The sequence below is a fragment of the Rattus norvegicus genome, chromosome 10, assembly GCF_036323735.1.
Source record: "Rattus norvegicus strain BN/NHsdMcwi chromosome 10, GRCr8, whole genome shotgun sequence".
NCBI classification, from domain to species: domain Eukaryota; kingdom Metazoa; phylum Chordata; class Mammalia; order Rodentia; family Muridae; genus Rattus; species Rattus norvegicus.
This window is the reverse complement of record NC_086028.1, coordinates 58,708,450-58,722,550: the sequence shown is the minus strand read 5'-3', so window position 1 is coordinate 58,722,550 and position 14,101 is coordinate 58,708,450. Positions and strand designations below refer to the sequence as shown.

The window sequence follows — 14,101 nt, the reverse complement described above, 5'->3', positions numbered from 1 at the left end:
AACAAGAATGCAAAGAATGGAGATCTGATAAAACAGTGGCTGTTGCATAATGATTTTCTAGTATCATATGTGCAAAACTAATGTTTACAAATACAAATATGTAGTAATCTCTTGACTGTGGATCTTATTGCAGAGGTACATTTTATAATAATAGTATTAATATATTTACTAGTTAATTTTAAGTAAAACTCCCTGTGGAATCATGACAAAGATATTTTCTTCTTGCAAAGGACTCTTATCAGTGCCTCCTTCATGTCTCTGTTCCTCAGGCTGTAGATGAAGGGGTTCAGCATGGGAGTCACCACTGTGCACATCATAGCCATGACAGTCTCCTTCACAGTAGAGTTATTAGCTGATGGATATAAGTAGAGACCAAAATTTGTTCCATAGAACAGTGAGACCACAGACAGGTGGGAGCCACAAGTGGAGAAAATCTTTTGTATAACCTGAGTAGAAGAAATCTTTAGGATAGAAAAGACAATTTGTACATAGGACACAACAATGAGTATGAATGGGATGACCATAATGAGGTCTCCCAAGATTAATATGATTAATTCATTAATACAAATGTCAGAGCACACAACTTGAGCAATGCAGATATGTCACAGAAAAAGTGGCGGATCACGTTGTTCTCACAGAATGACAATCTAGACAAGAGTAAGGTGTGCAACATGGAATACAGCACATTAAATGCCCAGGACATTAGCACCAGACATACACACAGCTTGAGGCTCATGATGCTGATGTAATGCAGAGGGAAGCAGATGGCCACATAGCGATCATAGGCCATGACCAAAAGAAGAAAGCTCTCCAGGTCTCCAAAAACTAATAAAAAATATATTTGTGTCAGACAACTGGCATAGGAGATGGATGTGTCCTGGCTCTGCATGTTCTGCAGCAACTTGGGCATTGTGACAGAAGAAAAGCAGAGATCAGAGAAGGACAAGTTGCTGAGAAAAAAGTACATGGGTCTGTGGAGATGGGAGTCCAGAAGAATGAGGATGATGATGATGAAGTTTCCCAGGACAGTGGTGAGGTACATGGCCAGGAACAGGGCATAGAACAGTTGCTGTTGCTCTGGGGGGATGGGCAGGCCCAGGAGAAGGAACTGGGAGATGACAGTTTTGTCGTTCATTATCATTCTTCGTCTCCAGTATTCTAATGAGCGAATATTATTGTCCTTTAAAATTCAAAATAATAATGCATATTTGTTTCTGATATATATTCTACAACAATGGATCTGCTGGTCATCATAGCAATTATTTCCCCCATTAATTAATTTATTCATTCAATACCAGTAAAATAGAGATTTGTGAACTTGTACAGATAAAATAGATCATCATAATTGTTCAGAGTTTGTGATGACCTACAAGTGAAAGTATTGTGAACAACCCTTCAGCAGTATGTCACTGACCCTCACCTCACAGGGCTTCTGTGTTGGAATGGTAGGGTACTGAGAGAAAAAAATGAATAATTTTAAGGAGTCCATCAATATGAAAAGGGTTACATGATAACTATGAAAAAATACTTACACAGTGTGGTGCAGTCTTGGAGACAGAGAAAAGAAGAATGTTATCATTCCTCAAAAACTGTCCTGCATCACCTTGGAAATTCATGTGGATTGACAGCAAGACACCTGCTCAATTTCCTGAATGTAGTCAGCTCTGCTGAGGCTGTCAAAGGTTCTGGTTGATGATCCTTCTCACCTTTGTTTTATTTGCAGACAGGACTATCAGCCTCTGTACTCATCACCTATCTGCACCATCCCTACTCACAGCCCCTGCTGCCATCCCTGGGCCTTATGGGTCCTTTATCCCAGAGGATTCCAGATCCTGTATAATGAATTAAAGACAAAATAATTACCTAAAGCCTTTCTAGGACCAATTTACCTTAGTGATCTACAATGGAGACCAATTATAGGCACCAATGACTCCTTCCTACACTTAGGGGAAGGTAGACTTTAAAGAACAACAACAAAGAAAACTAACAAAACTAATAAAGAGTAGCACCAAGAAGGAAAAGAAGCATGAAAAGATGTATAATCATTGTTCGCTGAGTAATAAACAGGAATGAGGAAGGGTGACTGAAAAACCACATTGGCTTACCAGCCATTATTTTGATTGTTAATAATTTAATGTGTTTCAATCAAGGAAAAATTATACAAAAAGCATAACAGTAGTTTTTATATTTTTGGTTTTGAGCCTAGCCTTTAACTTCTGAGCCATCTCTGCAGCCTACTCAGCAGTAGTTTTAAGCAGAATGAGACCATAGAAAACCACATACACTGAGACTGCTTCCAAGGACATCATCTCAATTCTATATGACAGAGGACTTAGAACAGTTACATCCTTCTATAAAAATCTAAAACTTTATCCCCCAACATTCTATGTGTGCAAATATGTGAAAAAGAGAGGAATATGGCAAGCAGATGGCATGTTTAAGGCTTCCTCAAGCCAACAGGAAAGAAGTTCATGTTTCTATGCCTGCTCGCTCATTTTGTCTTCTTTATCTTTCTATGAAAATGCTAATTGTATCTACTACTACCACCATTATCCAACTCCTCTCCACTTATGTGAGATTACTTTATAAGTCCATGTTGTATGAGTTTACCATTGCTCACAGTGACATAGGTGGCATTTATAATTTCTTCCTTCAGGATAATATCATGGACATGGCAGTCATATGTGGGAAAAGTTCTGTCTATGATAGGAAAACGCAAACTTTCAAATCTCCGGAATTTTTATCCTCATTTGTCTAATCTGTACTAGGCTATTAAAGATGACTAGTTTGGCAGTCTTAGATTGGCCCATTGTTCCTTACCCCACAGCTCCTCCTGCCTCCTGGAAGGTCTGTTCTAACCTGGGACACACTAGTGAGATCCCACACCCCAATCCCTCCACCTGCTGGAACCTAGTAAGCCCAGCAGTTGTGGCTCTGCCCCCCATGTCAGAGTTCTATTTTTTCCAGTCCACCCCTACACCTATAGTCTAGGATAACATGTACAGCTCCACATGCTGCCCAGAAGTCCTGCTCTGATCTGGGACACAAAGATCAAATTGTCTCTGGGGAGGCCTGCTCCAATCTGGGATATTCAGGCCAGCCAACACCAGAGACAACCAGACAGCAAAAGACAAGCACAAAAACATAATCAACAGAAGCCAACTTCATATGGCACCGTCAGAATCCAGCTCTCATACATACTTCCTGGATATCCTAACACACCTGAAGAGCAAAATTCTGTGTGTTGCTTTCTGTGAGACATCTATTTTTACAATATTTATTCTTTCAACTCATGAGCATGGGAGACCTTTCCAACTACTCATGTCTTTTTGCAGTCTTCTAAAGTTTTGTGATTGAGGTCTTTGATTTCTTGGTTTACATTTCCATTTTACCTAGATAGGGAATTTTATGAATGCATACTGTATTTATACCAATTCCACATCTTCTTTTATCCATCTAACTCCTTCTGTGCCTTCTTACTTTTAGTGTTTTTGGATATTCTTTCATTTACATCTCAAATTTTATTCCCTTTCCTGGTTTTCCATCCATAAACCTCCTATCCCATATCCTTTTCCCCTTCTTCTATTAGGGTCTTCCCCCTCCCTAACCACCCACTCCTTCCTGCCTCTCTGCTGTGACATCCCCTATACTGGGAGGCAGGGAGGCTTCTCTTCCATTGGTGCCCAACAAGGTCATCCTCTGCTACATATGCAGCTGGAGCCATGGGTCTGTCCATGTGTACTCTTTGGGTAGTTTAGTTCCTGGGAATTCTGGTTGGTTGGTATTGTTGTTCTTATGTGGTTGCAATTCTTCAACCTTCAGTTCTTTCTCTAATTCCTCCAAATGGGGACCTGATTCTCAGTTCAGTGGTTGGCTACTAGCATTCACCACTGTATTTGTCATGCTCTGGAAGAGCCTCTCAGGAGAAAGCTATATCAAACACCTGTCAGCATGTACTTCTTTACATCAGCAATACTGTCTGGATTTGGTGACTGTATGTATATGGACTGGATCCCCAGGTGGGGCAGACTCTGAATGGCCATTCCTTCAGTCTCTGCTCCAAACTTTGTCTCCATATCTCTCCTATGAATATTTTTGTTCCCCCTTTTAAGAAGGACTGAAGCATCTGCATTTTGGTCGTCCTTCTTGAGCTTCATATGGTCCATGGATTGTATCTTGAGTAATTAGAGCTTTTGGGCTAATATCCACTTATCGGTGAGTGCATACCATGTGTGTTTCTGTGATTGGGTTACCTCACTCAGGATGATATTTTCTAGGTCCATGCATTTGCCAGTGAATTTCATGAAGCTATTGTTTTTGATAGCTGACTAGTGCTCTCTTGTGTAGATGTACTGAATTTTCTGTATCCATTTTTCTGTTAAAGGGCATCTGGGTTCATTATTGTTATATGTTAGAGTATCATTTGGGTATATGCCCAGGAGTGGTATAGCTGAGTCCTCAGGTATTACTACATCAAATTTTCTACGGAATCTCCAGACTGATTTCCAGAGTGGTTGTACTAGCTTGTAATCCCACCAACAATGGAGGAGTGTTCCTCTTTCTCCACATCCTTGACAGCAACTGTTGTCACCTAAGTTTTTGATCTTAGCCATTCTGACTGGTGTGAGGTGGAATCTCAGGATTGTTTTGATTTGCATTTCCCTGATGACTAAAGATGTTGAACATTTCTTTAGGTATTTCTCAGCCATTCAATATTCCTCAGCTGAGAATTTTTTGTTTAGCTGTGTACCCCATTTTTAATAGGGTTATATGACTTTCTGGAGTCTAACTTCTTGATTTCTTTGTATATTTTGGATATTAGCCCTTGATCGGATGTCGGATTGGTAAAGATCTTTTCCCAATCTGTTGGTTGCCATTTTGTCTTAATGACAGTGTCCTTTGCCTTACAGGAGCTTTGCAATGTTATGAGGTTCCATTTGTTGATTCACACTTTGGCACACATAGATATGGAGGATGATCAAGTTTGAATTTTTAAGAAAGTTGTATATCTCCACTAAGTCTTCTTGTGGGTAGTCTGTCATGTGGAATTGACATGTTGACCTTGGAAACTTCCCAATGTGTGTGGTTTCGATGATCTCGTGATACTCAAGTGTCATTGGATGGGCTGAAGACATGGTACTGCCATTAATATCAGGGCGGGGAGATGGGAAGGGGTGGGTTGTCCCCACCAGCGGGGACCCAGTTATTCAGGGTCCCGAAGTGGCTTTCTACCTGTGGGCCAAATGGGGGTGAAGAGAAGAAGGAGACCAAGCAAAAGTTCTGTTGTCAAGTCTCGTTTATTGGGATGAACGTTACAGCTTTTAAGGCTTTCAGGTAGGGGGAGTGACCTTTGTGAAACAGGAAGGAGGGGGAGATGAGGGTATAGGCAGTGATAGCTGGAGGCAAATCGGTCAGGTGGTGGAGACACCGGGTGTTGACTCAGGAGATAACTGATTTTTGCTTAGGCTGAAGCATCCCGTGAATGTTATCTTCCTGTGCTGTAAATTCATGGAAGAGGCTCTTAGAGGAGTATGTGTGGCCAAGAGTCACGTAGCCACTTTGAGCTATACAGTCACAAAACGGCCAGGCCCAAATCCAATATGGCTCCCTACAGTGGGTGGTTGGGGAAGAGGAACACCCTTATAGAAGAAGGGAGAGGGGGGAATGGGATAGGGGAGTTATGGACAGGAAACTAGGAAAGTGAGGAAAATTTGAAATGTAAATAAAAATATCCAATAAAAAAATACAAACTAAAAAAAAAGACTAACCAGGACTAACTTCACATCCAAAAATATAAAAACTACTGATGTTTGTGTAAACTTTTGTTGTATGTGAGAAACTTTACGTCATTTATAATCAGAAAAGTTCCTGATAATTTGATAGGATGTACAGTCATTCTTCTTCCCTTTCCCTGCTAAGAGAGTGAGCTCCACTCCAATAGAAGCCATGTATTTACCCAAATATGGAATGAGTATGTATCTTTCCATGATTTTGGCTTTCTTATTGGTGCTATTTTTAATTAGTTTTACTTGTTGTTATTGTCATTAAATTTTGCTTCTATTGAGTATGGGAAATAGAGATCAGTGGCCATAATTGGTCTCCACTAGAGGTCCCTGTAGTAAATTGGTCCGAGAAAGGTCCTAAGTAATTACTATGACTTAATGGGTTATACAGGATCTGGACTCCTCTGGGATGAGGCCCAGGGATGGCAGGGGGATGTTGCAGTGATGGTGCAGATAGGTGATGAGTAGAGAGGCTGCTAGTCCTGTGTCTGCAAATAAAATAAAGGTGAGCAGGATCATCATCCAGAAACTAGGACTCAGACTCAGAAGAATTATATTTAGTCAGGAAAATAAGCAGGTGTGTTTCTGTGAATCCACATGAATTTCTGGCATGGTACAGGACTGTTTTTCAGGTAAGATTATATTCTTCTTTTCCTTATATGGCCAATATTTGAAGAACTGTCTAGAATATTGGAATCCCAAAGAAGAGTGGAGATTAGAGACTTGTATGTAAGTCAGAAGACACAAACTTTTCTGTGACAAACTATATTCTTCCACCTACATCCTTCATCTGATTGCATGAAGCTCATTATGTGAAGGAATATTTATTTACTCAAAGTCCACACATTTTAATGAAATTTAGCGAATATCTGCATATCAAATAGAATTATTTAAAAATTAATATTAGGCTTAACCCATTTGATGCATAAATTAACTATCATATATAGAATAAATGTCTGAGGAATAACTCATGAAGATTCGAAGATTCAATTTTGTTGCTTCTTCTTTTTATAATTTATTAACATTTCATCCTGTCTGAATTCTACATCAGAATCAATTACATTTTGTAGATTAAGTCATATGGATATGATATGTAGTCATTGGTGCTTCTGAGAAGTGAAACCAATGATTATCTCTAAAACTGAAATAAATATATTAGATCTCTCACACTCATTATAGAGTGTAAAATTTAGTATTAAATATTCAGGTACTTATATTTTAATGGAAATTTTTCTACCATTGAGGTTGACCAAATCTGAATCAATTTGAGGTGCAGCTAACAAATCTTCACTGGCTAAATTCAGGTATTGATGCTAGTTGGAGAATGAATGAACAATTGTAAACAATCATACGGCATGAAGGCATATGTGACCTTTCCTGCACATACTTTACAATTGATGGGAAGATATTTTAAAGCCATAATCAAAGTACTAAGTATGTGGGATATAACTATAGGATGCTACGAAGCATGGTTGAAGGTATCACATAGTATAGGAGGACAGGGTAAGTTTAACTGTGTATGTGATAAGCAATAACTCTTATGTATGAGTGAGGGTGAACCAAATGAAAGGGAAAGGGAGGGGAGAAAGTGAGAGGCAAGAGAAACAACAACTCTAAAATGTGGATTGTGAAGAGATTAACCCCAGCATTGAATGATGAAAGGAAAGCATGTGGGGCTATGTGGGATGTATCACTGATACCTATAAGATAATGAAATATCATTTGTATCCCTGATAGGAGCCTGGTCCTTATTCTCATAAAAACAGTAGTAATATGAAGAATAAATCAGAAAAGATATGATTAAACTCCTCTGTTCAAATGCCACAGTGTAAATGAAGCATGTCGAAGGAGAAGAGAAGAGTCAGGAGACATGAGAACATGGACATGAACTGTGTCTGTTTCTATATTCCAGAAAAGAAAAGATGTGTTCCTGATACATTGATAAAATCTCACAGAGAAAAATGGATGAAATATGAGGAGAATGAAGAAGAGACTTTATAGAATATATAACAGCAGTTCAAGTTAAGGAAAAAATGAATGGATCTAAAATCACAGATTTCTGATGGAAATCTTATTGGCTTTATTATGGGAGACTGGAATGGTAGGAAAACAATAAACACTTTGGGAAATAATAAAGTGACAACATGAATTTCTCTTAGGGCTTTTGCACTTAATGTCTGTCATACATTCAATGGAAGGAGGATGATTAGTCAACAGTGAAGCAGAAGTCTGTATGTTAGAGGGACATAGAGGTCTGTTTTTGAAATTGTAATATCACACATTGGAGTATATGAGGTTTTCTTGAAATTTATTCTAAATTGTGTTGACAAAGTTTATCCAAATTCATTAAGAATATCAAAGTATAAAATTGCATAGAGCAAATTACAAGCAATTGAGCAGGAAGCAATAGAGGGGAAATATTGGTCCATTTTTCATCTCAGTACAAGTACATAGAACTATTTAGAAAAGAATTTGAGATACAAATGTTTTAAAGAAAAGTTTAAAAACCAATAATTTGGCATTTGGAGTTTGAAATTATAATTTCTAAGAAAATGGTCAGATACATTTTTGGAGGATATATACCCTAGATATATGTTGATTTATTTTTTATTTTGAAGGATCTGATATTTTCTCATTAGGATACTGGAGACGAAGAATGGTAATGAACAACCAAACTGTTATCTCCCTGTTTTTCCTCCTGGGCCTGCCCATCCCCTCAGAGCACCAGCACCTGTTCTATGCCCTGTTCCTGGCCATGTACCTCACCACAGTCCTGGGGAACCTCATCATCATCATCCTCATTCACCTGGATTCCCATCTCCACACACCCATGTACTTTTTTCTTAGCAATTTGTCCTTCTCTGATCTCTGCTTTTCCTCTGTCACAATGCCAAAGTTTCTCCAGAACATGCAAAGCCAGCACACATCCATCACCTATGCAGGTTGCCTGATACAAATGTACTTCTTCAAACTTTTTGGAGGTCTGGAGATCTTCCTCCTTGTGGTCATGGCCTATGACCGCTATGTGGCCATCTGCCTTCCCCTTTACTACACCAGGATCATGAGTCCCAAGCTCTGTGTGTGTCTGGTGCTTATGTCCTGGATATTTAATGTGTTGTATTCCATGTTGCACACCCTACTCGTGGCTAGGTTGTCATTCTGTAAGGACAACGTGATCCCTCACTTTTTCTGTGACATGTCTGCCCTACTCAAGTTGGCGTGCTCTGATATTTATATAAATGAACTTATGATATTTATCTTGGGCGGGCCCCTTATGGTTATCCCATTCTTCATCATTGTTGTGTCCTATGTACAAATTGTCTTTTCCATTCTAAAGGTTTCATCTACTCGGGTTATCCACAAAGTCTTTTCTACCTGTGGCTCCCATCTGTCTGTGGTATCACTGTTCTATGGGACAATAATTGGTCTCTACTTATGTCCATCATCTAATAACTTTACAGTGAATGAGGCTTCCATTTCTCTCATGTACACAGTGGTGACTCCCATGCTGAACCCTTTCATCTACAGCCTGAGGAACAGAGATATAAAGGAGGCCATTATAAAGGTTCTTATCAAGAAAATATCTTTATAATGGCAACATTGTGAGGTTTACTTAAATTTATCTAGTGAATATATTGATATTAATATCACAAAATTTATACTACAAGGGAACCCACATGTAAGAACATACTACATAATATTCCCATCTGCAAATGGGAGTTTTTATAAGTAGTTAAATTGGGAAAGGGAACCTTGGAGATTCAGTGATGCCCTCCTCTGCCTTTATTGTGTGATTCTAGATAATCATTAAGTAAAAGCTAATGTTTTATCAGATTATATTCCTTTCATTCTTTTTATTATTATAAAAAATAGATTCTTCTTTCATACAATTGATGCCTGCCACAATTTCCTCCCCTCCACACTTTCTTGCTCCTCCACCAAAAGTATTCCCTCTCCTTTTCTTCTGCTGAAAAGAGCTGGCCTCCAAGAGAGAACAACTAAACACTGAAAAAAAAAAACAAGATACAATAAGAAAAAGTAAAAGCACTCATATTAAAGATGGCCAAGACAACACAATAAGAGAAAAAGGCTCTTAAGATCAGGCAAAAGATTCAGAGATAAACCTGATCCCGCTCTTTGGAGTCCCACAAAATCACCAAGCTAATAGCCCTACTGCATAGGCAGAGGACATGATAGAGATCCTGGCAGGACTCATGCTTGTCTTTTCACACTTTGGGAGACCATGTGAACCATTGCTTAGTCGGTACTGTGGGGCCATGCTCTCCTAGTATATTCCACTCCCTTTGGTTCCTACAATCTTTTCCTCTCTTCTCAGGGTTCCCCCATCTCTGAAGCAAGGGAGACTTTCAATTTAAACTCTTTCTACATCATGTTAGGGTATGGATCTCTGCATCTGGTCCCATCTAATGCCAGAAGAATTCTGTGTAATAGCACCTGTACTGTTGCCCTAGTCCTCAGTCCCTCAGCATACTCCTTGGGGGTAAGGGGTAAGGAGTGGAATCAATGACAGAAACTCCGGGAGCCAGGTGAAAAACAGAGGCAGACTCATTTATTGTAGTAACAGGGATCCTTATATTCTCTGTCCATGTCCCTTCCATCTGTAACTGCTTATCCCACACAGCTGACACTAACTGATTGGCTACACTGGTCACAGCTCTGTCTTTGTCTTTCTTCATCCCTGAGTCTCAGATAGGTCTGAGGTTTGTAAATGGGGAAGTGCCTGCTGTATATATTTGGACCATTGCAGACCACTAGTCAGAACATGCTGATTCACCCCTCCTACATATCTACTTTTTTTTCTTTTAAAAGTGAGCAGCTCAGTGAGATCTGGAGTTCTATATTCTGACCTTGTTGACCCCACCTCAGGGTGCAACCGGCATAGGGAACCATGCCTGTCTTAGCTGACCCGAGCTATTGGGATCTCTCTGGTCATTGACTACAGGTTTTGGAAGGTCAGCCTCCCTGGAGAACATGCCCAGGTGGAGTAGGTCAGCCTATGTGAAGCCTTTCATATATCTGAGAACCATGCCTCTATAACCTTAGGAGGGGGACCCTGTTCAGAGTATTTCAGGGCCATCAACACTTGGAGAGTGGTCTTATTTGATGGAGCACTGGAGTGACATATGTCACATAAAGAGAATGCAGCACTTAAAGAGAATGACTACTAAAAACAGAATATCCCCTAACATTGTTTAAATGTCTATCCAAGAGGCGTTAAAGAGCCTTTTAAGGTCTTTATTTTAAAGTTTCATATTTTAGTAATAAAGCTCACTTCAAAGGACATAGCTGGAGAGTATGTGTATCATTAAGGTTATAGAATAATTGAGGAACTTGGTGGGCCATGTCCTCTGGATGTAATGTACCTCAGCCTATCTGTAGTAGAATTATATACCTGGTAGAGAGTCAGGAAGAAAGACTTAAACCTATGGTCATACTCAAGAAGAGAAATGTCCTGTACCATCTCATGTTCTTTGGATGACATCAACCTGTTGTTGTAAAATATGGATGGTCTGATAAAGATGTTGATTAAGCATCTCCTGTGTGAGAATGGCATTTGCAGAGTGGGACTCTCCTATGTTTGACTTTTCTGTCATTGTTGAAGTTTGCATCAAGGCCACTGTCACTGTAATTGCCCTCACTACGGCCACCAAGATGGTGGTAACGGTGGCTGCAGTAATGTCAAAATCATGTTTGACCTGTCCTAGCGGTTGTAGGTGAGTTCTAGACATCAAAGTGATGGCATGGAGATGAGTTGCATTAATCACAGGCATCCACATTGCAGCAGGTTCACATAGGAGGATGACCAATTTATTATGGTGGGACCAGGATGCCACTAGATGGATGGTATGTTAGAACAGTTCAGCACTTCTTGAAAGTCAGAAGCTTTTGTGGAACGAAAGAAGAATGGGGAAGGGGGAAATTATGTACTGGGGTAGGGGCCCAATTAATCTCAGGGGCTCTCATGGTTCTCAATCTTTACATTCATGTCATTGTCAGATGGATCAGTGAAAGTCCCATTAAAGATACTACCCCTTAACAGAAATAAAGGGGTGCAGGGCGATACATCCGAGGGCTCACAAATGCCTCAGTGTTCCAGAATGGTATCATATTGAGTCTTGATGGATGTTCTAAGGGTATAGGGCTGGTCCTTATCCAGTAGGAAGCATCATAGCCCTAAGGTATAGGAGGACACATCACAATCCTTGGAGTTAGCAGTGTGTACTCTGAAATCCTGAACTCAGCAAGTATGAGTTGACAATGTTCCCACAGGATTGGAAGTTTGACCATGATGGGCAGTCTACTTGTAGGGAGACAGTGAAGGACAGTAGAAAGATAGATACCTTGCTGAGGTAGAGAGGAACCAGGGCCACCATAGGGACAAACACCAGGGGAAAATATCTCCATACCAGCATCTTCACTACAGATTTTTTACCATGCAAATCCCCTGTTGTGAGGTTCTTAAGTTGGATACAAGGGGCTCCCTCAGCTTCTACCACAAAACAGATTAGTCCTAGCTACAGACCATGTGCTGGTAATCATCTGAATTGCATTTACTGGAACCATGAATGTTGGTTCCAGTGTGGTATTAATTGTAAAAAGTGCAGGATTTGCAGGGAAATGTCAAAGGGCAATAATGGGGGTGGCAAAGGCACAAGGGCCTAATCCATACCCAAGAAAGTAGAATAAGGAGAGTAGTCAGACTCCCCCCAATGTATTGGTTCACCTTACATAGCTTTGTTGAGCTCAACTTGTCATAATGCTGCTACTGAAAGCAACTTCACCAAGAACTGCTCATGAGGTTTCTATGGCAGCTTGCCACTTCCAAGGTCCCACCCCAGGCCAGTTGTCAAGCCTTGCAGTTTCTTCAGGATTGAACTACAATTGCCTGGTGTCTGCCTGATGTAAGAAATGGACTGTAGCTTCTGGTTCATATGTGGTGTCTACCTGCCTTGAGAACGGGTCTGTGCCTGCTGAGTTGTATTTGGTGTTTGCTATGGGACTGATCTACTGCCAAATAAGATTGAATTCACACCCAAAAAAACTGTTGCCAAACAGGCCCATTACCTCCATATCCTTTCGCCCCTTTTTATTGGCTATTTCATATATTTACATTTCAAATGTTACCCCCTTTCCAGGTTTCCCTTCTGGAAACCCTCTATCTCATCCCCTCCCCCTGATTCTATGAAGGTGAATCAAAAGAAGCAAATACAAAAGAATCAGAAGAATCAAAAGAAGCAAAAAACACCCAAGAAAAGCAGATGGCAAGAAAAAATAAAACTCAGGGCTGAAATCAAACAAATAAAAACAAAGAGAACTATAAAAAGAATCAACAAAACCAGGATTTGTTTCTTTAAGAAAATCAACAAGATAGATACACCCTTAGCCAGACTAACCAGAGTGCATAGAGACAGTATATAAATTAACAAAATCAAGAATCAAAAGTGAGACATAACAGAAATTGAAGAAATTTTAAAAAATCCGCAGATCCTACTACTGAAAGGAAAATTATACAGATTTGAGGTTTAAAAATATGAAGTTAAAAGAATAAGTTTTAAATTCAGACTCAGGACTAAACACTGTGAAAAGCAAGCCCAGGCAGCCCCGCCCTGCCACTAGAACTAACAGACCATAAAAGGAAAGGAATGCAGAACAGACCAGGAGTACCGGATCTGACTCACAGGCCACCTGGCAGGAAGAGATAAGCCCCCAGCCCCCACATCCAGGACGCCCCAAACCTGCCAATGTGTGTAGCTATACCTTATTACCTCATCATGTGAAATAGCCAATCATATGTGAACATGTCTATGTGCCTCGTTTGAATCCACCAATCCCCGTAACTATGCATCTGCTTCTGTACGCCCGCTTCTGCTTCCCCAATCCCTATAAAAGCCCCATGCTGGAGCTGCTGGGCGCGCAAGTCCTCCGAAGAGACTGTGTGCCCGCAGGTACCTGTGTTTTCCAATAAACCCTCTTGCTGATTGCATCCGAGTGGACTTGGCTCGGTCATTGGGTGCTTGGGACTCCTCCTGAGGGAAAGGTCCTCTCCGGGGGTCTTTCATTACAAAGGCCTATAATCAACAAAACTGGAAAATCTAGATGAAATGGATGATTTCTAGACAGATATCAAGTACCAAAGTTAAACTAGGATCAGACAAACTGTCTAAACAGTCCCATAACTCCTAAAGAAATAGAAGCAGACATTAAAAGTCCCCCCACCACAAAGCCCAGGATCAAATGATTGTAGTGTAGAATTCTATCAGAGCTTTAAAGACCTAATACCAACATTCTTCAAACTT

General features: G+C 40.2%; 1 protein-coding gene and 1 pseudogene across 1 annotated transcript; one reads left to right on the top strand and one right to left on the bottom strand.

Annotated features, from left to right (window-relative positions):
* Or1e20-ps1 (olfactory receptor family 1 subfamily E member 20, pseudogene 1) lies at positions 201 to 1,141 on the bottom strand (annotated as a pseudogene).
* Positions 8,440 to 9,375, top strand: Or1e21b (olfactory receptor family 1 subfamily E member 21B). Its single transcript, NM_001000721.1, has one exon. It carries the CDS (start codon positions 8,440 to 8,442, stop codon positions 9,373 to 9,375), a length of 936 nt encoding a protein of 311 aa, NP_001000721.1.
* The last annotated feature ends 4,726 nt before the right edge of the window (positions 9,376 to 14,101 follow it).